The sequence below is a fragment of the Podarcis cretensis genome (genome assembly GCF_951804945.1).
Source record: "Podarcis cretensis genome assembly, chromosome: 9".
Classification (NCBI taxonomy): domain Eukaryota; kingdom Metazoa; phylum Chordata; class Lepidosauria; order Squamata; family Lacertidae; genus Podarcis; species Podarcis cretensis.
This window is the reverse complement of record NC_137178.1, coordinates 75,835,043-75,859,433: the sequence shown is the minus strand read 5'-3', so window position 1 is coordinate 75,859,433 and position 24,391 is coordinate 75,835,043. Positions and strand designations below refer to the sequence as shown.

Sequence of the window (24,391 nt, the reverse complement as noted above, 5' to 3'; positions counted from 1 at the left end):
TCTCATCTCATGATTTGCACACTAGTTTTCAAAAGGCAAGTGTGCTTTTGTGAGCGTGAAAGAGAGGTGACTTGTTTGGGTGCATTTTGTTTCAGCTTCTCCGAGAGAAATAATAACCCCGAGCTAATTGAAGTGATGCTATAATGTCTTGTCAGGCTATAAAACCTGAAAAGTTATGATTGGGCAGACATACACAGAAGGTTGGATTTTGTCTTGGAGACTTGTGATCCTCAGTGAGACATGGTGGGTAGTTAGCTCAGTTTCTTTTTGTTCTCTTCCTTTGGACAAATTACAGTCTTGTTCAGTTCTAGTGACTCGTCTCAAAAAGGGTGTTGCAGAGTTGGACAGGTTTCGAAACAGAGCAACCCAATTGATCAAAGGGATGGAGCAGCTTCCTTATGAGGGATGGTTACAACATTTTGGGCTTTTTGGTTTAGACAAAAGAGTAAGAGACAAAATGATAGAAGTGTATAAAATCATGCATGGTGGGGAGGAAGTGGAGAGAGAACAGTGTTTCACTCTCTCTCACGATGCTAGAACCGAGGCACATCCAGTGAAGCTGAATGTTGGAAGATTCAAGACAGAAAAAATGAAGTACCTTTTAACACAGCACATAGTTAAATTATAGAATTTGCTCCCACAAGAGGCAGTGAAGGCCACCAACTCAGAGGCTTTAAAAGCAACAAATTCATGGAAGACAAGACTACCGAGGGCTGCTAGCCACAAGGGCTGTGTTGGAGGCAGCAGTGCTTCTGAATACCAGCTGCTGGAAACAGGAGAGTGTGTGCTGAGGTCGTCTTCATGGGCTTCTCACAGGCACCTGCCTGGCCACTGTGAGAAGATGATGTTGGACTAGATGGGTCACTGGCCTGATCCAGCAGGATCTTCTCATGTTCTTAAGCGACAGTCCAACCATACAGAAGTCAGAATTCCCAATTTTTCTATCAAGAGAAGGAAGATGTATTATTTCAGTGAAGAGACAGATTTCAACAAAGCAAAAGAAACCTGGATTTTGGCATCCAAGGATTCTCTATTTTTAGACCTATTTTCCCCTTAACTAACCAATGCCAATAATTTGCAAGCTTGGCCACCTCACTGAGGGAGCAGCGGGTCTTGGGGCATCTAGGTGCTGCGTTGCGGACCCTGGTTCTATGATATTCAAGCTAGATATTAAAGAAGAAATTGAATGAATGAATTTATTATTTCGGTCACAGACCAGTTCCAGCTCACATACAAAATCAGGGGAGTCATGAAACACAACAGGGATACATTTAAATTAGCAGAAATTAAAGAAGAAATTACAAACATGCTTCTGTGGAATCCATGGACATAACCACAGGTTTACCTGGCATACTTTTCAGGCTATAAAGAAAAACCACAGGACACAAAACCAATAGCTAAGCCATTATCCTTCAATTCTAATACTGACTTTTTTGTATAATCTCATTGGCATCAGTCACTGCTGGCTTTGGTGCAATAAAGCTGTGATTCAGGCATGTGGTAGCTGGGCCGCTGATTGGTTGCCATGGCAGTGTGCCTGTTCAGACCAACCAGCCTCCTCATTCATTTTCACTTGAGAAACACAAAATACTTGTGTGCGGCATATCACTTTTTGTTACTGAAATAAAAACATCAGCCCGTTACTTTGGGAATCAGAATAATGTTAACTGAAAAAGAATCGATGTGGCTATAGTACAAGTAAAACGGGACACCTGTCTTGCAGAACGTAGTAGTTTATTTTTCAAAATAAAGTACAAGAATACTTTATGTATTCTTATATAAATTTTATGAAACAAACAAATCACAGCTCTAACTTCACATATTGGCTAAAAACACTGAAAGGCAGGAGGAGTCAGTCTGAGGTATCTCCCAGAAATTGCTTAGAAGCTGGCCTGTGCATTATGCTTCATAACTTTCTTTCTAGAAGGGCTCGAGATACGTTTTTTTAAAAAGAGAAAAGCTCAGAATCTGGGGCACCTGCTGGCATAGGCCTGGAAAGAATTGCTGCAATAGCATTGTCATCAATTCAGCCCCAGTAGTTACCACTCAAAGTACTGAGAGCCAGGGTCCTGTGGCCATCAGGTGGCTGAAAGCATTTGAAGCAGAGCTGGAGAGATGGAGAAAATTATGACTTGAACACCTTTTATATTGATCAGAACCTGGACCAGGAGGGTGAAATCTCCTATATTTCACATAAGTTTCAGTACTTATGGTATACAGGCTAGTCCATTTAAGAAGTAGACTGTGGATGACTACCATCAGTGTAACTGGGATACATTCTGGTACATTCATTTGAAACTTTAACAGTCTTTATAATTTCATATCCAGTGTGACACTATCATTCTTCTCTTCCTGTTCTTTAGCATCTTTTCAAAAGGTTACAGTGATGGTATGATGTTGTCATTAATCTTATTGCCATCCAAGTTGCCAGGGTCTCATGTGACTGTTACTGAGAGTCAACAGTCGTTTCCACAGGCCCACACAAAGGTGGTCGAGCACTGAACCTCTCATCCATGGACGTCCATCATGGCTGCTCTCCTGCTTCCTGACGTTTGCTGTAGCTGGCAGTTTGGCAGGCCTAGCACAGTCCAGATTAGCAAAAGTGACTGTTTGTAGCATCGGGAACATATATTTTGAGAATGTTTATTATTTATTTTACTGATACCATTGGCCTGTAAAGTGTTGAACAATAGTAATCAAATACTTCACTAATCCATAAAAGCAGCCCCTTTATTGTCCAGTAATCCAGAAAATAAATAGCCTAGGATGACATTTATGCCATTGCTATACAAGCAGAGAAAGATCTTGCCTTAGCGCTTCTTTCCAAGCTGGAACTCGTACTATGCTGACATACAAGGATCATCTATTCAAATTAATGGAAGTAGTGCTCATGGAAATCGTGCTCAATTGGAAGGATGTGCGCAATCTTTCTACCCACAGGTGTTGCTCCTGAATATGGCCACTAGCATTTGATGAAAAACTGACTAAGCAATGTAAGAAGGCATGCAGATAAAATCCAAAGATGTAGGTTTCAGGACACTTGGTTTCAGTTTATTAGTTATGTCAACTTTAGTGATCATTTGATCCATTGTCCTCGCTCTCAGTGTCCTCTTTGAAGAAGATACCCTTCTTCAATATGATCTCTTTAACGGTTTACAGTATAAGTATTTTGCTGTGCTTGGGAATGATTATGTTTATTTCTTTGGGCAGGACACAGGTAGTTTGTAGTTTTGTTGTTCAGAGTTGGAAAAATTAATAAAAAGTATTTTAATAGATGCAAAGTAGCTTGTTTGATGTTTTTGCCTTTATTCCTCTGCTCATTTTATGTGTACATATTTCTTTAATATTGAAATCATGATCGTATGAATTTAGATGTGCTAATTAGCTTTTGGTGATGTCGTGTCAGCATCTGGGTCCAAGCTGTTTTATAACCATCATCTCTTTATGTGCTTCATCAGAACTTCACCTCCTCTTGATCCAATTACTCTCAAGGATCATTGGGAGTTGTGCCAATGGGTGTCAGAAGCGATAAAGAATAATGAAAGTGGCTGTGCAATTAAGTGAATGTGGAATACAGATAATTAAATTCAGAATAATTTGCACTGTTCTTGTGTTGTATAGCATATAAAGTATTCTCCATCAGTTACAAATAGATTAAAAATTATTCCCCTATAGCTAGAGTATTCATAGCAAGCGAGTGAAAATATTTGACCTTTTTAGTGCTCTGAATAGTCAGGGAGCTTGATATGGAGGAGTATTTTGGTGGTTTAGTTCCTGTTACCATTTAGTGGCCTGTATTTAATGAACTGGTTTCTAGATGGGTGACATCTGGCTTCTCAGCAGCACAAGTCAAAAGGATGTCAGTGTTTTAGAAAACAACAAGCTAAACATGAATCAGCTGTGTGATCTGGTGGCTTAAAAGGTTCAAGCAATTCTAGGCTCCATTAATAGAATTAGAGATCATAGTAAGTACCACTCTATTCTGCTTTGGTCAGACCTCACCTAGAATATTGTGCCTCCTTCTGGGCACCGTAGTTTAAGAAGGATATGATTCAAACTAGAATGTGTCCAAATATGGCAAGGTCCTACAAAGAGAGGCTGAAAGAACTGAATATACTGTATTTAGAATGAAGGAGGTCTTCATTCTAATGCAGAGGTTTAACCCCCAGAGGCGTACTCCATTGTCTCTCAAGATAGATGCCAACAATTAAGAGGTAATAGGATAGGTAAAGGTAAAGGGACCCCTGATCATTAGGTCCAGTCGTGACTGACTCTGGGGTTGCGGCTCTCATCTCACTTTACTGGCCCGAGGGAGCTGGCGTACAGCTTCCGGGTCATGTGGCCAGCATGACTAAGCCGCTTCTGGCGAACCAGAGCAGCGCACGGAAACGCCGTTTACCTTTCCGCCGGAGTGGTACCTATTTATCTACTTGCACTTTGACGTGCTTTTGAACTGCTAGGTTGGCAGGAGCAGGGACTGAGCAACGGGAGCTCACCCCGTTGCGGGGATTCGAACCATGACCTTCTGATCAGCAAGTCCTAGGCTCTGTGGTTTAACCCACAGCGCCACCCATGTGGTTTAAGCCACAGTGCCATCCTATCCCTAATAGGATAGCCATCTTCAAATACTTTACATACTACAGATACATAGAGGATGAAGCAAATATGTTATCTGTTGCTCCAGAGGATATCACTTGAACCAATGGATTAAATGACAAAAAGCATTACTTCCTGACAGAACTCCATGAAGAGCTGCATGACAGTGTGAGCTGTTCAAAATGGAACAGATGATTGAAAGGTGCTGGGCTTTTCTTCACTAGAGGTTTTTACATAAAGGTCAAATAGCCACCAATCAGGCGTGCTGTTGGAGATTTCCTGCATTGGCAGGGGGTTGGACTAGATGGCATTTGAGGTACCCAACAGGTCTGTAATTCTGTGACTTAAAATGCTAATGTTCTCTTGTGGTGGAATGAAGGTGGGGCTCAGGAAAAGAAAGGAAAAACCCCAAGTAACTCATTGTGAAATATTTGGTATTTTGGATGGGCGGTTTTTTCTGTAATCTGATTTTTCTACTTTTTCTTTCACAGCTGACATTATTTCAACTGTTGAGTTCAACCACACAGGAGAGTTGCTGGCAACAGGGGATAAAGGAGGTCGAGTTGTTATATTCCAAAGGGAGCCAGAGGTATGAATTTTTAAAAAGGTGTTCTGATTGTTGAAGGAATGTTTCTTACTACAGTATTCAACAGCAAATAACCCCACCCTCTGTTTGACCATACTATTAGCTTCCATGTCCTGATCCACAAGACCTGTGCACACACACAAAATGCCGATACAGTATTCTCCAAAGCTACTCTAGCTCTGGACGCCTGCCCAGAGTGTTTATTGTGGCATTGGTGCGCCTTGCTTTTGCAAGTTCTTTTTTGCAGCATCTTCACGATGTCACTGGCAGCAAAATGCCAGCTCATCTGTGCGTGCGCACACACACACACACGTCTACAAAAATCTGATATCTACAAAAACCCTCTTTGCCAAGCACCTGTTTGCAAATTAAGCTGCTGACTGCAAGCACCCTGTGAATATTTTTTTAAAACATCATGATGCACAAGCTGCTATTCCCCTGTTGTTTACAGGACAATAGATGTGACTGTTCTGGGCTTATTTTAATTGCACACTGGCTATTTTTGTCGTGCTTGTATGCATGCTTGATAATGTAATGGTTACATGTAAAGGTTCTTATTTGTGGTTCAAATCGAAACTTTCCGAAAAGATTGTTTGCGATTGTTGGAAAGAAAAACTATGTTAAGCCCTAGGTTTAGAAACAGTGAAGCTAAGGCTTGGAAGGGATTGGTGCCTTGTATTTTTAAAATTTGGTTTGTCCTCTCAAAGTTAGATAATATTGGCTTTTCCAGTAGCAGTAATTCTCCCTGGTGCAGCTAGGTGATGCTGCAAGGCAACATTCAGAATGGTGGAAAGAGGAATTTTCTCTTTCTCTTGTAGAAGCTTTGTGCAAATAAATTGATTTGCAATAGGTTGGGAACAGACAAGAGAGTGGGTGATATTCAACTAAGTTTTACTCAGAATACACATAACTTAGTCATGCTCATTGATTTCAGTGGGTTTGCTTTGAGTACAGCATAGCTGAATGCCAACCTGTACTTTTCCACATAACAAATTACCGTATTTTTTGCTCTATAAGACTCATTTTTTCCCTCCTAAAAAGTAAGGAGAAATGTGTGTGCGTCTTATGGAGCGAATGCAGGCTGCACAGCTATCCCAGAAGCCAGAACAGCAAGAGGGATTGCTGCTTTCACTGCTCAGCGATCCCTCTTGCTGTTCTGACTTCTGAGATTCAGAATATTTTTTTTCTTGTTTTCTTCCTCCAAAAACTAGGTGCGTCTTGTGGTCTGGTGCGTCTTATAGAGCGAAAAATACGGTACCTTGCAGAATGCACCACCACAAGGGCAGGTGGTCACTAGTTTAGATTAAAAAGAAATTATTATATAACGTCATGGAGGGCAGATCTAGCAGTGGCTATCAGCTATCAGAACTAAATGGAAATCCTGCGTTCTGAAAGCAGATGCCCAGCGAAAGCCATGGCCCGACCTGTTGCTGTAATGGTAAGTATATAGGCTCCCTTCCCTCTTGGTTGCCGTTGAACATATGGTTTATTTGGATCAAGTCAACTGGAAAGATCAGATAAGCTCTGAGGTCAACAGTTCATTTTTTGTTTGTCCTATGTTCTTCACAGAGTAAAAATGAGCCTTATAGCCAAGGTGAATACAATGTTTACAGCACCTTCCAGAGTCATGAACCAGAGTTTGACTATCTGAAGAGTTTGGAAATAGAGGAAAAAATAAACAAGATAAAGTGGTTGCCGCAACAGAATGCAGCCCACTCTCTTCTGTCCACAAATGGTAAGACAGCAGGAACAATACAGGATTCACAGTTTTTCCTTGTCTCTGGCAGATGGGCTTCAGCTGAAAATTTGATGAATTACATCTAATTTTGAATATACATTTTTAGTGTAAAAAAGAAGCTTGGAAGTGGCAGCAGGTTATGATGTGTCTTCACTTTATGGGAGTAAAGGTGGGGAGAGGGGCATACGAAGTGGGGGGCGTGTCACCCTGGGTGCTACTCTGGGGGGGATGACAAGATGGCCCCTGCATCCCCCCCAGCTGTAGAGCAGCTGAGGGCAAGCAGTCAGTATGAGCGCTGCTCTCATGCGTCGTCAGTATGGGCTGCCTCTGGCACAGCGTCCATACGTGATGCCGCTTGTGTGCACTCCATACGGGATGCCGCTCACGTGGCAGCCCATACGGTCGCTGTGCAAGTGGCAGCCTGTATGGCAGGAGTGCGCACGTGTGGCAGCCCGTACGGTCGCTGCACATGCGCAGTCCGTACGGACGTAGTACGTGTGTCACCAGGCAGTTCGCCCTGCCCCGGGTGCCGGAGAGGGTTCCTCCGCCACTGGGTGGGCAGCCCTCATGTACCTATGGAGCCATCTTTTCCCCATACTGTTAGGCCCCCTATAATGTTCCATTTTGATGCACACGTACCAACATAACATAAAAATCATGGGTTATTTAAGCCCAGGATGAGGAACCTATGGCCCTCCAGCTGCTCTTGGACTCCAGGTCCCATCACCTCCAGCCAGTATGGTGAATGGCTAGGGATGGTGGGGAGTTACCTCCCCTCTTTTCATGGACTCAGTAGGCAGTGTCCCTCCCCAAATTAAAGAGGAGCTCTTTCAAGTACGCACTGAAACACATGTGAGTTTGAGCTGGGAACATGGAAGCCGCTTGCCACAATAACAGATGCCATCTGTTAGACCTTTGCACGTACAGTCAAACCTTGGTTTTCAAATGTCTCGGCAGCTGAACATTTCGGAAGCTGAATGCCAAAAACCTGGAAGTGAATGCTTCCATTTTCAAATGCGCCTTAGAAGTCAAACGGCTTCCAAGGCGCGTTTCTCAATTTTCCCCATTAAACTTGCTGACAGCCCTTTGATCCTTGGTTTTCAAACATTTCAGAAGTCGAATGGACTTCTGGAATGGATTACGTTTGAAAACCAAGGTTCCACTGTATAGCACCAAGGTCTAAAGAGGAGTCAGGCTAAGGGTGAAGCAAGGAAATGGATCAAAAGTGTGTAGATTAACTTGGGATGTGTTTTATATAAAGTGAGAATCTTAGGACAGGAAGAAGTGCTCAGAAATGTTTGCTGCTGATAAGAGGGTGCAGGAACAGTTGCCCTAGCTCATGGGTAGGCAAACTAAGCCTCAGGGGGCCGGATGCAGCCCAATCGCCTTCTCAGTCCAGCCTACGGACGGTCCGGGAATCAGTGTGTTTTAACATGTGTAGAATGTGTCCTTTTATTTAAAATGCATCTCTGGGTTACTTGTGGGGCCTGCCTGGTGTTTTTACATGAGCGGAATGTGTATTTTGCTTAATCGGTTGCCATTAATTTGATTTTAATTAATTTTTATAATGAAATATTTTTAGAATGTGTGATTATTTGATTGTTTGATTATTTGATTATTGTTAGCCGCCCTGAGCCCGGCTTCGGCTGGGGAGGGCGGGATATAAATAAAATTTATTATTATTATTTAAAATTCATCTCTGGGTTATTTGTGGGGCATAGGAATTCATTCACCCCCCAAAAAAATATAGTCTGCCACCCCCACAAGGTCTGAGGGACAGTGGACCAGCCCCCTGCTGAAAAAGTTTGCTAACCCCTGCCCTAGCTCAAGATTTTCAAAATTTAGAACCCTGGGGCTCATTGAAAATTACTGAGGCCCGCTATTAAAATAGTGGCTCATGGGCAGAACCAGTCATAATATGGCAGTGGAGCCAGTCACAAAATGATTGTGCAGAAATAAATTGTATAATCTCTTCCTGTTTCCTAATAGTGGCTACATTGGTTATACCAAACAATTTGGGAAGTGATAAAAAAAAATAAGAAAAGAATGAATAAATAAAAAGTTTGGCAAACAGCACAATTGACTACATTAACAGTGTACAGCGGTGCCCCGCAAGACGAATGCCTCGCAAGACGGAAAACTCGCTAGACGAAAGAGTTTTCCGTTTTGGAGGTGCTTCGCAAAACGAATTTCCTATGGGCTTGCTTTGCAAGACGAAAATGTCTTGCGAGTTCCTGCGGGTTTTTTTTCCTCCCCCCCCCTTTTTTCTAAGCCAATAAGCCGCTAAGCCGCTAATAGCGCTAATCCGCTAAGCCGTCAATGGGCTTGCTTCGCAAGACGAAAAAACCGCTAGACGAAGAGACTCGCGGAACGGATTCTTTTCGTCTTGCGAGGCAGCACTGTATGTAATATTAAAAGATGGAAGACATGGGGAACCATCTGGAGCAGATCTGGGGAAAGCACAGGGGAAGAATGAATCCTGCCCCCTCCCCAATTCCATTGAGAGGTGCCTTCTGCTGTATGGGGAGCAGCAGTCCATGTGTCTAAACTAATACATACAATCTGCATGTTGTTCCTTTTGTAGAACAAACACTTCTTATACAATGGTTTAGAGAAGCTTTTAATATTTGATTAATTATTGTATTTTAATATTTTGTTGGAAGCTGCCCAGAGTGGCTGGGGAAACCCAGCCAGATGGGCAGGGTATAATTAATAACAACAACAACAACAACAACAACAACAACAACAACAACAACAACAATAATAATATAATGATAATATAATAATAATAATAAATGAGGGAAAATGTGACAGTTACTTCTCATAACAGTGCTGATGTCTTTTTCTAAAAGATAAAACTATTAAACTGTGGAAGATCACTGAACGAGATAAGAAACCTGAGGGGTATAATTTAAAGGATGAAGAGGGGAAGCTTAAAGATCTTTCTACGGTGACATCACTTCAGGTGGGTAGATGGAGAATTGTTTTCTTCACTGAAAGAACAACTCGTGATGTTCTAATATTTTATGTGCTGTGTAGCTTCAAACAATGGAAAACACTTGAAATGCAACACAAGAACATGAGAATAGGCATTTGAATGTACAACAGCAGCCAGGGAAGCTGGGAACTTAGGGTGTCAAATTTATCATGGTTCCCAGTAGACCCTGGATGTTACCATTTCCTGTGTCTAAAGCCTACCTGAGGTACCTGTGCAGACACAGAGATGAACCAGGCAATTTGGTCTGTTCTATTAGTAAAACTTACATCTTAGACACCATCTTAGGCTCCAATGCCTGAAAGATGAAGGGTTATAAAAAATTAACAGGAGATAGTCTATTTTAAGGCCACACATAACCAATGTTTGGAGAGTAAATAAAGACACTTACCCATCAGCCATATGCTATGATAAGAAGCACAGGAATGGGGGAAAAGATAAAATCCAGACAGATTAGGGAAACAAGATTGGAACATTCAAAGGAAGCTGGCATTTTACATGAAAGAGTGGGAAACTGTGTGGCAGACCCTAAATAATGAAGCCAAATTTTGGAGACTTGTGGCTGTAGGAGAGGGTGAAGGGAGAACCATAAAGGAGGCCTCAATTTCCCCACATGAATGGTTTCTGCATTGTAGTAAGGGTTTTGGCGAACCCTCAAATGTCTATTCCCCTATTCTTGACCTTCCTATGGAACAGGGTTACATTAACTCAACAGGCATTTTAATTTCAGGCTAGTCATCTAGTGTTGTTTTTCCAGTCTTTTAAAAAGTTAACAACAGACCAATAACCTGCTGGATGTACCTTCTAAACTGTTCTCCAGATACCTTCTGAGCAAGCCAATAATATTAAAAATTGTTTCCAGCCTTTATAGACCTGACCACAGCTTTCAACTCAGAAAACAATATATGTTACCCATATATTAGTGGGATTAAATGGGCATCTTATGGAAGTTAAGAATATTTGTCAGGGAGCCTAGCAAGGATGCATTTCTGATTAATTACCGCCCCCCCCCCTTAAAACAAGCACGGTTCCAAACTTTATGTACATGAGTTACCATACCTTTTCGTCTATTTTGGGGGACTGAATTTTTAGAAATTGAGAGGAGATGGGCCAAAGTTGTTGAGCTTCTCTCCCCATGCAGCTGCGGGCAGAAAACACGCCCTAGGTCGTTTCCCGTGCCCAGCGGCATCAGGGGAAGTTGCGCTCCGCTTCCCCTCCTCATGCCACTATCCGTGTATTGGACGACCCCAGTTTTTTTACACGGTGTTTGAGTCTTAAAACCTCCTCTAATGTACAGAAAAATACGGTATGTAGTTCTGCTGTCAGTCAGTTAGATAGGATTGTGACGCATGTTAACTAAGCTCTTTTGCAATAAAGGACATCTTAGCACTGATTACCCGAAAACTAATATAGTTGTTTTTGGAAAAGGACACAGAAAGCATAAGTGCACCGTGGATGTCTCTGCTGTTGAGCAGTGTAGCTCTTTTATATAAGCCGTCAAAATGACGGTATGCAGAACTAGACAATGGACGTTAACAGCTTTTATTTCTGAAGGCAGCTGATTGGTGGAGTCTGTTCTAAAACATATTTGTAGGAAAAGCAGTTCCTCAGTGGTGTTTTGGTCCAAGATCTGGAGTGAAGGCAGTGTCACTTCATTGGAAATACTTCAGAATGGGTTCTTGAGAAAACTACTTCCTTTAATCCTGAATACACCAGCAGCTTTGAGAACAGAGACCGCTGTGCCCTCTAGTGTAAAGGTAAAGGTAAAGGTACCCCTGCCCGTACGGGCCAGTCTTGACAGACTCTGGGGTTGTGCGCCCATCTCACTTAAGAGGCCAGGGGCCAGCGCTGTCCGGAGACACTTCCGGGTCACGTGGCCAGCGTGACATCGCTGCTCTGGCCAGAGCCAGAGCCGCACATGGAAACGCCGTTTCCCTTCCCGCTGGTAAGCGGTCCCTATTTATCCACTTGCACCCGGAGGTGCTTTCGAACTGCTAGGTTGGCAGGCGCTGGGACCGAGCAGCGGGAGCGCACCCCGCCGCAGGGATTCGAACCGCCGACCTTTCGATCGGCAAGCCCTAGGTGCTGAGGCTTTAACCCACAGCGCCACCTGTGAGTCAGGAGTTATAGCAGGTTGATCCAGTATTGGTGCAGACTGAATGAAATGGGCAGGTCAAGACTCCCAAAGAAGAGTTGGTATGAACAAGTGAGATTGGGGGGGGGGGGATGGGCAAAGATCTGCCAGGGCAAAATGAACATGTATTCAGCGAATTAGAAAATTCTGTTTATCTCGGGATAAGGAAGTGATTAACAACCTTAATAAAAACCACTCCTCTCAGTGGTATGTTGCCATTAAAAAAGGGCCATCAAATTCAGAGATATTTCTCTAACATTACCTACCAACAACTGATAAAAGTTTTTACAGAATTAAGATTTCAACAGATGCTTTCCACAGATTTGACTAGCAGGTGTCGTCATATTCCTGTAAGAAACACACATAAAGGTAAAGGTAAAGGTACCCCTGCCCGTACGGGCCAGTCTTGACAGACTCTGGGGTTGTGCGCCCATCTCACTTAAGAGGCCGGGGGCCAGCGCTGTCCGGAGACACTTCCGGGTCACGTGGCCAGCGTGACATCGCTGCTCTGGCCAGAGCCAGAGCCAGAGCCGCACACGGAAACGCCGTTTACCTTCCCGCTGGTAAGCGGTCCCTATTTATCTACTTGCACCCGGAGGTGCTTTCGAACTGCTAGGTTGGCAGGCGCTGGGACCGAGCAGCGGGAGCGCACCCCGCCGCAGGGATTCGAACCGCCGACCTTTCGATCGGCAAGCCCTAGGCGCTGAGGCTTTAACCCACAGCGCCACCTGCGTCCCTAAGAAACAGACATAGTACAGTATTTATTGCATTACTCAAGAAATTGTTATCTTGTGTTGCAGTGTAGTGGGTAGCCAATATACAACATAGTAATTTACTGATTATCTGAGGAATATGTGATTATCTATATGCGGGTGGCGCTGTGGGTTAAACCACAGAGCCTAGGACTTGCCAATCAGAAGGTCGGCGGTTCGAATCCCTGCGACGGGGTGAGCTCCTGTTGCTCAGTCCCTGCTCCTGCCAACCTAGCAGTTCGAAAGTACGTCAAAGTGCAAGTAGATAAATAGGTACCGCTCCGGTGGGAAGGTAAACGGCATTTCTGTGCGCTGCTCTGGTTTGCCAGAAGTGGCTTAGTCATGCTGGCTACATGACCCAGAAGCTGTACGCCAGCTCCCTCGGCCAATAAAGCGAGATGAGCGCTGCAACCCCAGAGTCGATCACGACTGGACCTAACGGTCAGGGGTCCCTTTACTTTTACCTTTATATCCCGTCAAGTTGTTTACAACTGCAGTGAAAAAAAAAATCCAAGTGAGAATCCTTGAATTTGTCAAGGTGACTTGTTCATTTGAGCAAGCTAAATACAATTGGCATTATGATTCAAATGCGTGTTCATACTTGGATTTTTTTTTTAAAAAAAAGGTTTATGTATTGTGTAATATTGTCTTGCATGTTGTATGTATGTTTTGAGAAGTTCTCAAATAGTGTCAAATGTTTTAAAATATACCAAGTTCAACTCACAATTCACAAATCCATGAACAGCTCCAAGTTTGAAATGTTGTTTAAAACACATTTCTCCATTACTTTTTTATGTAGGTGCCTGTACTGAAACCCACGGACTTGATGGTAGAAGTCAGCCCCAGAAGAATTTTTGCTAACGGCCACACCTATCATGTCAATTCAATTTCTGTCAACAGTGACTGTGAGACATACATGTCAGCAGATGATCTTAGGATTAATCTCTGGCATTTAGGAATTACAGATCGAAGCTTCAGTATCCTTTCTCATGGTTACGCGCACTAGTCAGCTACTACAGTTTTTTGTTTCAATGCATTTCAGACATCTCAGTCTCTGGCTGATTTGTAACTAATGTACAGTGGTGCCCCGCAAGACGAATGCCCCGCAAGACGGAAAACCCGCTAGACGAAAGGGTTTTCCGTTTTGGAGGTGCTTCGCAAAATGAATTTCCTATGGGCTTGCTTCGCAAGACGAAAATGTCTTGCGAGTGCCTGCGAGTTTTTTTCCTCCCCCCCCCTTTTCTAAGCCGTCGCTTATCAGCTGATCTGCTAAGCCGCTTATCAGCTGATCCGCTAAGCCGCTTATCAGCTGATCTGCTAAGCCGCTAATAGCCCTAATCCGCTAAGCTGTCAATGGGCTTGCTTCGCGAGACGAAAAAACCGCAAGACGAAGAGACTCGCGGAATGGATTCTTTTCGTCTTGTGAGGCACCACTGTACTAAGCAAACAAAGCAATAATGACGATGCCTGGAGACTTCTGCATTACCACCCCCACTCAAGCACCCCCCCTCGCCCCCATGACTGAAGGGGGCAGGGCCATGCTATGCGCATACACTGTGCGCACATGCTGCAGGGCATGCTGACGTCACTCACACACAGGTGCATCACACGGTGTGTGCGCACAGCTGCCGTGAAATTTTGAGGGGGCCCGGCCCCACCCTTGAAAATTTGGGGGGCCCTTAGCTCCCCTCCCTCAGTTGGCACCCCTGACCCCACCTGAATATCCACTCTCTGCTGGAAAGTACAAGGAGATATCAAGTCTTTTTCACTACTAACCCTCTTGTCAGGGCCATCTCAAGAGATTTTGACACTTGATTTTTGCCCCCTGCCATCACCAGGCACCCACTGCTTGCCACAAATGGGTGCCTGCTGCCTCCTCTGCTGCCCAACCAAGGCCTCCAGAACGCCAGGGCTTCCCCTGGCCACCTCCAGGACAGCACAGGAGGACTTGGCCATTGTGGCAGAGCGCAGCCACCACAATGGAAGAGCAGGAGGTGGTAAAGGCTCTGCCATGGTAAGTGGCAGGTGCCCAAAGTCATGAGACAGTGGCAGTGCCACCCTAGGAGCCTGCCACCAAGGCCACAGTCTCAGTACACCTCATGGCACTGCTTATGGTGACACCCTCCCCATCTCACACAACCCCATTCCATTTCCCCCAGAATTTAGCTAGCAGTGGATAATATCTCAAGAGGCAGCTGACCCTGTATAAAAAAATGGGCAGTCATGCCAAAATGACGTTTTGGTCCACCATCTTGCTTAAAAATGACACCCAGTGTCCAAATGGTGACAAAGTCTGCCACGTTACCTTGGGAACCCTTATTCCAAGTTTGATGATGATATAGAGAGAAGGCCAAACCTATGCTGTGGTAGAAAACAGGTAAAGTCCCACCAAACTCACATTTTGGTCTGCCATCTTTATTCAAAATGGTGCCTGGTGTCCAAGCATCAGCAGAGATCATTGCCTCCACTCTGGGAACCCCCGAGACAAATTTGGTGGCAATATCTCAAGAGGCATCCAAAGGCAGAGAATACAACCAAGCAGGCAAACTATTTTCTAAAATATCTAGTAGATAGTGTCTGACGGTTATGGCCAAATTGACAAATCAGCAATTCTCTCTAGTCTAGGCCAGCAGAAGAGTTAATGTAGCTTTCTCCTGGCAGGGGCTATAAACTCAATTAAGGTTAGAAAGATATAACTAAATTGGTCAATGAATTAAATCCCTACAAAAATACAAAATAGGTTGCTGATGTGGTCTTATTAAGGACCCATAATGTTTGAAAAACTACATTTCTCAAGGATGTTGAAGCTCATAAAACAGTAGCAAAAGGTTATGACAAAGTGCAATGATAGTTCTTCTCATTGTCACACACAGATAATGGCAGATATATATTAGCAAATAATGGGATGAGTGCTGGCGCCTACGGCAGTGGTAGGAGGTTCCTGCTGAGTCTGAATCAGCCCAGGAGTTCTTTCAAAGAGGCTGATTGTGGACTTCAAAATCCCCAAACAGAACTTGGATCACTACTTCACAGACAAAATCATATTTATCTGAACATTGGAGGGGTGCATTTCAGCCTGGTTGCCAAGGCAATACTTGATGCATAAAAGGCCCAGTTTTTCCTCCTCTTTTTAATGGGTTTTAATGGAGATTTTTTTCAAACTCTCAGATTTCACTGTCAGTCCCATAACTATCAATTGCACCCTCAACAGATTAGCAGAACAAGCGGTTTTGACTAATAAAATGTACATAGCCGATATGATTAGCTAATAAAAGGTATTTTTAGCTTCCTGGCTGTAATTCAGTAGCTTTTTCAATGAGAAATCAGTAATGTAGCATACATGAAAAGATGGTGGAGTATAAGTTTGTCTCTGAACATGTTCCTTACTAAATATTTCCACTCAGACATTGTAGATATAAAGCCAGCCAACATGGAGGATTTGACAGAAGTTATTACTGCATCTGAATTCCATCCTCACCACTGCAATCTCTTTGTTTACAGCAGTAGCAAAGGGTCTTTGAGACTTTGTGACATGAGGGCATCAGCGCTCTGTGACAAGCATTTTAAACGTAAGTTACCGAGTGAGATTTTCATTAAAAAAACGTTGACGTTTGCATATGGCAGACTTGAATGTGGAGGTTATTGTTTATGCCCTCATCAGAAGTAGAGATGGCTCACTAATAAGCACCATGACCATTCCGTCCCCCCCTCGCCACAGCCACCTGCCCAACAGCCAACATCACTGGGGCAAGAGGACAGGCTTACCGTATTTTTCACCCTATAAGACGCACCAGACCATAAGACGCACCTAGTTTTTGGAGGAAGAAAACAATAAAAATATTCTGAATCCCAGAAGCCAGAACAGCAAGAGGGATCGCTGCGCAGTGATCCTGCTTGCTGTTCTGGCTTCTGGGATAGCTGCTAAGCCTGCATTCGCTCTATAAGACGCACACATTTCCCCTTACTTTTTAAGAGGGGAAAAAGTGCGTCTTACAGAGCGAAAAATACGGCAAATCCTGCATTGGCTATAGGTGAGGCTGTTCTCAGCATGATGAGTGGGAGTTGAATCATGCTTAGTTCAAGCAACCCAGGAAACTAGAGGCTCGCCTTGGAGTGTGAGGGCTGCCTGAAAGCCCTTGTGTCATGTCAGATCTGACCCCCTTCCCCCCGATGGGGCACAGGGGTGAAATGGACGAGGAACACAAGCTGAGCTTGAATCCTGGCATGATGGAGGCACGGTGGGTGAGTAGCTCCCATCTCCGAGAAGTTGGCCCAATACCTACCCTGGATGGAATTGCACTCCCACTGAAGGAGTAGCTTTGCAGTTGGGAGTGCTTCTGGGTCCATGTCACGGTCCAGTTCACGGGCAGTCGAAGTCCTGGCAGAGGACGTCGGGACTGGGGGCAAGACGGCAGGGTGGGAGCAGTAACGAGAGTCGGGAAGCCAGGAGTCAGGAAGCCAAGGGTCCAAGAGCCGGGAGTCCAGAAACCAGGGGCCCGAGGATCAGGAAGCAAGGAGTCAAAGAGCCAAATGCGGCAAGGCAGGAAGCATGTTACTGTGGCAAAGAGCCAAACTGAAATGCTGACCTTATATCCCTCCCCAGCTCTTGCCACCAGGTGCTGTGAGTTACCAATCGGCCTCACCTGTGTGGCTACGCCTTGCCTCTTGAGAACAAACTTAGGAAAGCCCCAGTCCTGCGAAGCCCTACCAGTCACAGGGCCTGGCTCCTGCACACACTCCTGACAGTCCAGCTCCACCCCTGGAGGCTCAGGGAGCCTCAGTGGCTGGAAGCGCCTTTGACCAGCAGCAGCTGGTTTGACAGCTACAGCCATTCCTGGACCAGGAAAGCCTTGCCACAGTAGCCCATGCGCTGGTTACTTCAAGACTGGGGTTCCTGCAATGCGTTCTATGTGGGGCTTCCCTTGCGCTTGATCTGGAGGCTGCAGTGAGTGCAGAATGCTGCAGCGCGATTGCTGACAGGAGTGAGGCCTCTCCAGCATATAACATCCATGCTCAGAGATCTGCCCATTTGCTACTGGGCCAAGTTCAAGGTTTTACTATTAGTATATACAGCCCTTAACAACTTGGGTCAGTTTTCCTAAAAGATTGCTTTCCCTCACATGTACCCACTTGACCAATTTCACTGGTGAAAATGGCACTTCTACAGGTACCTCATAATACACTTTCTGCCTTTGTAAGTACTTGTTTAATGGCAGCACCTACACTGCGGAACTCCCTGCCTATTGATACCAAGCAGGAGCCTTCAATGAACTCTTTTTCAGCGCCTGCTAAAAACATTCTTGTCTAGACAAGCCTAAGCAGGTGCTTAGAAAGTTGGGGTAATTTTAATCTATTTTGATATTTTAACTTTTGTATGTTTTAAAGTAGGGTTCTCTCCCCACCCCTGGTTTTAATGATTTATCATTTTGTAAACTGGTCTGAGTTACTTTGCAATTAAACAAATAAGTAATAAAAAACCAGAACCTAGGCAGTGATTAGGCACCTTGGAGGCACTGTGTGAAATGTTAGCATTTTAAACATTAAGTCAGTTTTACATTAACAGGACAATCCTATAGATATATGTCTTGTTTTGAGTTAGCAGAGCTGTATTTGTTATTTGAGCCAGCTATTAAAAATACATTTTAAAAAGACCTTTATTGTGCCTTTTCTTTTTAGAAGTTCAAGGTGGATAACAGATTTTTAAAATCAGATAAGAAATTACAATGTAATATTCTGATCAATTTGAAAATGCCATGGCAAAATAAGTGCTGTGTACTTCTCAATAGGCATATTTTTCTCTTTGTTTCACTTCATCAGTTTTTGAAGAGCCTGAAGACCCCAGTAGCCGCTCGTTTTTCTCCGAAATTATTTCTTCTGTGTCTGATGTCAAATTTAGCCACAGTGGGCGATATATGCTAGCAAGAGATTACCTCACTGTCAAGGTTTGGGATCTGAACATGGAAACAGTGCCAGTAGAGATATACCAGGTAAATGTTTGTTGTTTCTATTAGACCATGATGGTCTAATAAATGGCAGTCTAGGATAAAATCTTCTCAAACTCTGTGATACAGAGGAGACTGGATTACCTTTGACAAGTAAGACAATATTTTTAAAGGAAGGGATGTGGTAGCAGTAAACTCTTCCAGGGCCAAAAGTCAGCGCTTCTTCTGACATTACTTAAAAGTAAGTAGCTACAACTGCTATATAAACCGTTAAATAAACAGAAGGGGGTTACATAAAGAATTTATAATGATTCAGAGCCACTGAGAAGGAAAGCTAACTGACAGATTTTGCAATTTTCCCATCACTCCCATGCAAGAGGCAAATGAATCCTCTGGAACATGGGTAGGAGTTGTGAATGTGCCTGTCATTAAACTCCAACATATATCCAATACTATCTTTTTAATCCTAAACCTAATGCCTCTTTGTTGCTGTTGTTGTTTAAACTGCACCTGTGATGTCTTTCAGCTCCCAGGGATGCTAACTTACTTCAGTCTCCTCTCGTCTGTTAAGCCAAGCCTGGAAAAATGCCAGTAGAGCTTGAAATATATAGAAACTCTTTGAGAACCATGCAAGCAATAGGGGCTTTGGGCTCATCCACACTTTTGCTTGTCCTACCACTTCCCCTTGGAGGAAACCTGCTCTTTACTGCTGAAGTGGAACAAACATCCGTTGGGTTTCCTGCAGATTAATGTTTGTTCTGATTCAGCAGTAAAGAGCAGGTTTTCTCAGGGAAAGCAGCAGGGCAAATGGAAAACTGCTTTCTAGGCATGCGACAAGTGGAAGTGCAGACAAGCCGAGAGAGCTGCTATTGCGAGTGTTTTGTGTGGGAGAACATGGCTATTGAGATAAGCACCAGCAAACTGCAGTGGAAGCTGCACTTCACATTGCCCCTTTCCCTAGGAATTTGGGCTGAAATCCTGTAGCCACTTTCCTAGGAGTAAAGCCCACCTAACAGGAGTATAGGGTTGTGCCATTACATTGAAACTGAGCACAGGCTTCTTCTAATTTCACTTCTGAAGCAGGGATGGCAATTCAGCTTACTACAGAAGTCTCTTTCAGGGAAACTAGTGTCACATCTCAAATAAATTAAATATAGTTCAGAAAAGATACAGGTTCTGGCTTTTTTATGTAGCACTGGTTTAAGTTATGTGCACATTTTCCTCAAATAATGGAAAGTTGGTTCAAAGATTATAATATTAATTTAGGTCTGTAAATCTATGAAGAGTCTTTAAAAATTATCCAAAATGTGCCCTCGTTGTTTTTAAAAGAAATTCATTTTAAATGTTGAAGAGAAAAGCTCGTTTGGAATTAGCAATAGCACAACTAGGAACTTAAACAAAATAAATTAATCAGCAATGTCAGGTTTGCTGCTAGGGCCATTGCTTCAAAACAGAAATAAGCTCAGTCTTTAAAACTAAGATATTCCTATCAATTGCCTGGGAGCAAGCCCCACTGAACTCAATGGGCCCTTCTTCTGAGCAGACAAGAATAGGATCACACCCCAAAGTGCTTAATCACATATATAATTTTGTCCCATCTAACTCAGTGGGATTGACTTTGGCTCAGTTGTGCTCAAAATAATATTTTTTTTAAAGTGTCAGAGGATCACTGTAGGTAAGGGAGAGTCTTCTTCACGTTCACTATTTATTTACAAATGGGACTTGCAACAAACGTTCTTATGCAGTTAATCCCCAGGCCCGAAGAATGCTCCAGTTCAGGGCTGCAGCCAGCCTGGAAGACCAAGCTGAATGAAAGCATATGTAATTCCTAATAGTGGGGCCAAAGCAGGTTGAGAGATATGTCTGGATCTCTTAACATGATCCATCAATAAAGTTACTTCAAGAAAGATGTTCTGTTCTCTTAATTTTATTATGAATGCTTGTTTACCAGCAACATTTAAAAAGCTGATTCCACCAAGAGCTGTTGGCAGTGGTGTTCTTTGAGGGCAAATGGGAAAATAGAAGGTCTAACCTTGAAATAAAAGCTGCTTTTTGCTCACTAAACAGGTTCATGACTACCTTAGAAGCAAGCTGTGTTCCCTTTATGAAAATGATTGCATCTTTGACAAGTTTGAATGTGCGTGGAATGGATCTGACAGGTAATATAGCCAACTGTCTTGTTTACCATACAATGCTACTTTGATAAGATGAGAGGAGCCAGTCAAGAACGCCATTATAGCTGATGCCTAGGGGAAAGGCTTCTCTGATGTACTAAATTATAAAAAGGAATATTTCTTGCTCTAAGAGATGTTTGGAAAGTCTGAAATATATTGCTGCTCCCTTCAGTGGGGGGGGGGGCAAGCAGAGTGGCGCTGGGAAGCAAGAAAACTCCACATATTATCTATTCATATAGTTATTGATTTTATATCCCCCACCCTGCCTCTCAAAGGAACTTAGGGCAACAAACATGGTTAAAATAATGAAAGCCATCCTCAAATGATCTTAAGAATAATTCCAACACTGATTTCAATGGCTCCTGCGTTGTGCTCTTCGTTCGTGACGTTTCCCATTTTCCTTCCTCTGCAGTGTCATAATGACAGGAGCATATAACAATTTCTTCCGAATGTTTGACCGGAACACTAAGCGAGATGTTACGTTGGAGGCCTCCCGAGAGAGTAGCAAACCCCGAGCAATTCTCAAACCTCGGCGGGTGTGTGTCGGAGGCAAGAGGAGGAAAGACGACATCAGTGTTGACAGCTTGGACTTTACCAAGAAGATACTGCACACGGCATGGCACCCAACAGAGAACATCATTGCTATCGCGGCTACAAACAATCTGTACATATTTCAGGACAAAATGAACTCTGAAATGCACTAGGATTCCTCTTTGTAAACAGCCGCCCAAGAGGTGACAGGTGTGGTCGCTGTTTGAGATGTGATGCTAATCCTTTTACTTGAAGGCAAACATCACTCAATTCAATGGGTCTTACTCCCCATTAAGTGTCTGCAGGTGTGATGGAGATGGATTTGCCCTTTTAACTACCCCTACCACCCCTTGAGACAACCACTCAAATGTTTTAATTTATTGCAATTGCTGCAGATATGTTTCAAAATCAATTCTGTTAAGAAGGGCCCTGTGTTCCACTCATCACTAATTATTTTATATTGTTTCTAAAAGACTGCCCACAAGAATCAGACACCTACGTAGTTCAAGGTCCTCCGTGATTTTTTTTAAGGATATCCCCCTTGTGGGGGAGGGGTTTAAGCCCACTAACACAGTCGTAGTTCCAAGAGCAAGGAATTACTGAAGCACAGAAATGGCCCCAAAGATGCCTTAAGCCAGAATCTGGGGCATAAGGAAACCTTGCAAGAAGCCACTGCTTGGGCCAGGGCAGCTAACAGCACATATGCAAGCAGAAAGAGATGTGGCGGAGATCAAAGGTAGATTAGAAGGCTTTTAGACTAAGGACCGCATGGTTGGCCCTATCATAAGGTATCAGCTAAGGGGGTGGGGCCATTAAGGACACACACAAAGCAGAGGACCACCTGCAGCCTGTCAAGCAAAAGTGCTGCATGACTCTTTCAATCCGCAGCTCTCCCCCACTATGCAATACCAGAGTAGGTTGATGGAGGGACTGGCAATTATTCTTTAAGATCTATTTTCCACTCAATTTGAGTAAGGTGGGTAGAATATGATGTCTATCTAATGACTTTTCAAAACAGCTATCTAATGACTTTTCAAAATATCTGCCATTGTTACATCTGCAAGTTCAGAAAGTAAAAGGGCCAGGGGGACAGGCACTAGCTCACCTCAGGATACACAAAACGAATAAATGACTGTCCCAATTAATGTCACAACGCAGCCGTTTAAATCACTCTTCCGTCAGAACTCGGCTCTTCCGACCAGAACTCACTGAGTTGGCAATGCTAGCCCCTTGGACACGAAATGTGGAGATTTAAATAAAACCTGCAGCATGCTCAATGAAATCTGCAAGAGTGAGTTGTCTCATGTCAACCATCTCCAAGTTATTTCTTGGCCTGACTGAAATGGAGGAAAGCACAATCACCTAACTGGCCAGGCTGCCTTTCTCAAGATCCCTCTGCTGTTAATTAATTTTGCACTATTCTGCATAGACCTTTCGATAAATGAGAGGAGGGCGTCATAAAGAAACTTGCATGCCTCTGCACTTTGATTTGGAGGGGGGCGGGGAAAGAGAAGGGGGGAAAAGTGAATCCAAACGGATTCTGTGACACCATGATTTTAATCAGAAGCTTTGTTAACACTACATGAAATGAAGGACACCTGCCATTTTCTTGATGCTGGACATTGTGTACAGAAGCATCAACTCCAATAATCCACATACAGTATGAAATGTATACAGTAATTTTACCTGAGAATGAATGTTTGTTTATAAAGCTACTGCATACTCTACCAGACGCTGGCAGTATTTACGTACGCTGTATTCTAATTGAAATTTGAACAATCCAGTCTTCTTGTAAAAACTTTTAGGAATATGAATACTGTATAGAATTCTTGTTAAAGCCAAATAACAATTTTTCTTTTTTTAACAAAACAAAAAAAAAAACCCTTTTGGCTTTATTCATTAATCAGAGTAATTTAAAAAATGATAACTGCACACTGGAATTTTATGTCTAAAAATTGTATTTTGGGGGGGTGGCGGGGGCACTGTCTGGCAGTAACCAATGATGCAATTGTTCTTCACACTCTTTCCCCCAGTTTCAATTCTATTATCTTATTCATCAACTACCGAACTGGTTTATGCAGGGATTATATAATATCTTTCTAACTACATAAAATGGGTTTTCAGGCCACATTAATACAAAGTTTTCCGTTAAAAAGGAGGAACTAAACTCAAGACAGTAGTGATCTATCTGGGTCTCCGATATCACCATTATAATCTAATTTTGTGAATGTAAGCAATGAATGTCACTCATTCCAAATCCATGAAGAAGATCTTTTTGCTTTGGTTTTGAAGTTAAGAAGGTAAATAATGATACAGTTGGTAAATCCAGTTAGTTGGAAAGCTTCATGGCTGTATTCTTGTGTTGCACAAATTAGCTGTTGTTGGAACATATATATAAATATGTTGATACTGGCTTTTTCAATAAACACTTTCTTTAAAAAGCTGAGCTGTGCTTAATTCTACTCCAGCAGTTGCTCCTTTAAATCAAATAATTGCACCTTTGATTCAATTATTGTTCTCAAAGCACTTGAAATGTACATTTAACAACAAGATCAACCCCATTCTATTCAGAAGTATGTGAGGAGCAAAGAAGTTGCACTCACACACGCAAGACACTTCCAAATTTAATGATTATGCTCTCCACCAGCTTCCTCTCATCTGTCCCCACCGGCCGAAAGAACACCCCATCCAATCCTTTACTTGGAAAGTGGCAGCAGAAATGATTTGAGTAAAGGACGGGCGCCATAGTTCTTGAAGCACAATTTAAAATGCTGGGCGTGGCCATACTGCTATCCAAATCTGTGGAGTTGCCCTCTAATTGTGGATTTCCTTTTGGCATATTCAAGAAGTTCACACAGAGCAGGAGGGAAGTACCCATTATTTCATACTTGAAGGCAATAAGGAGGGAGGGGTGCAGGCCTCTATAGTGGTCCATTATTGAAC

At 43.2% G+C, this 24,391-nt stretch overlaps 1 protein-coding gene and 1 long non-coding RNA gene across 5 annotated transcripts in view; one reads left to right on the top strand and one right to left on the bottom strand.

Annotated features, from left to right (window-relative positions):
- The window catches only part of PPP2R2C (protein phosphatase 2 regulatory subunit Bgamma), a 46,278-nt gene extending 22,389 nt beyond the window's left edge, over positions 1 to 23,889 (top strand). For all 4 annotated transcript variants that reach the window (XM_079991678.1, XM_079991680.1, XM_079991677.1 and 1 more), the window contains 8 exons: positions 5,088 to 5,185; positions 6,752 to 6,917; positions 9,773 to 9,885; positions 13,601 to 13,778; positions 16,206 to 16,370; positions 18,619 to 18,788; positions 20,811 to 20,902; positions 21,330 to 23,889. In XM_079991678.1, the coding sequence (XP_079847804.1) occupies positions 5,088 to 5,185; positions 6,752 to 6,917; positions 9,773 to 9,885; positions 13,601 to 13,778; positions 16,206 to 16,370; positions 18,619 to 18,788; positions 20,811 to 20,902; positions 21,330 to 21,621 (1,274 nt within the window). In that variant the 3' untranslated portion in view covers positions 21,622 to 23,889. The remainder of the gene's footprint in view (positions 1 to 5,087; positions 5,186 to 6,751; positions 6,918 to 9,772; positions 9,886 to 13,600; positions 13,779 to 16,205; positions 16,371 to 18,618; positions 18,789 to 20,810; positions 20,903 to 21,329) is intronic.
- Positions 6,234 to 24,391, bottom strand: part of LOC307224716 — a 47,354-nt gene continuing 29,196 nt past the window's right edge. Inside the window, exons 2-3 of the long non-coding RNA XR_013842715.1 lie at positions 6,344 to 6,440; positions 6,234 to 6,307 (exon numbers count right to left, since the gene is read on the bottom strand). This is a non-coding gene — a long non-coding RNA (uncharacterized lncRNA). The remainder of the gene's footprint in view (positions 6,308 to 6,343; positions 6,441 to 24,391) is intronic.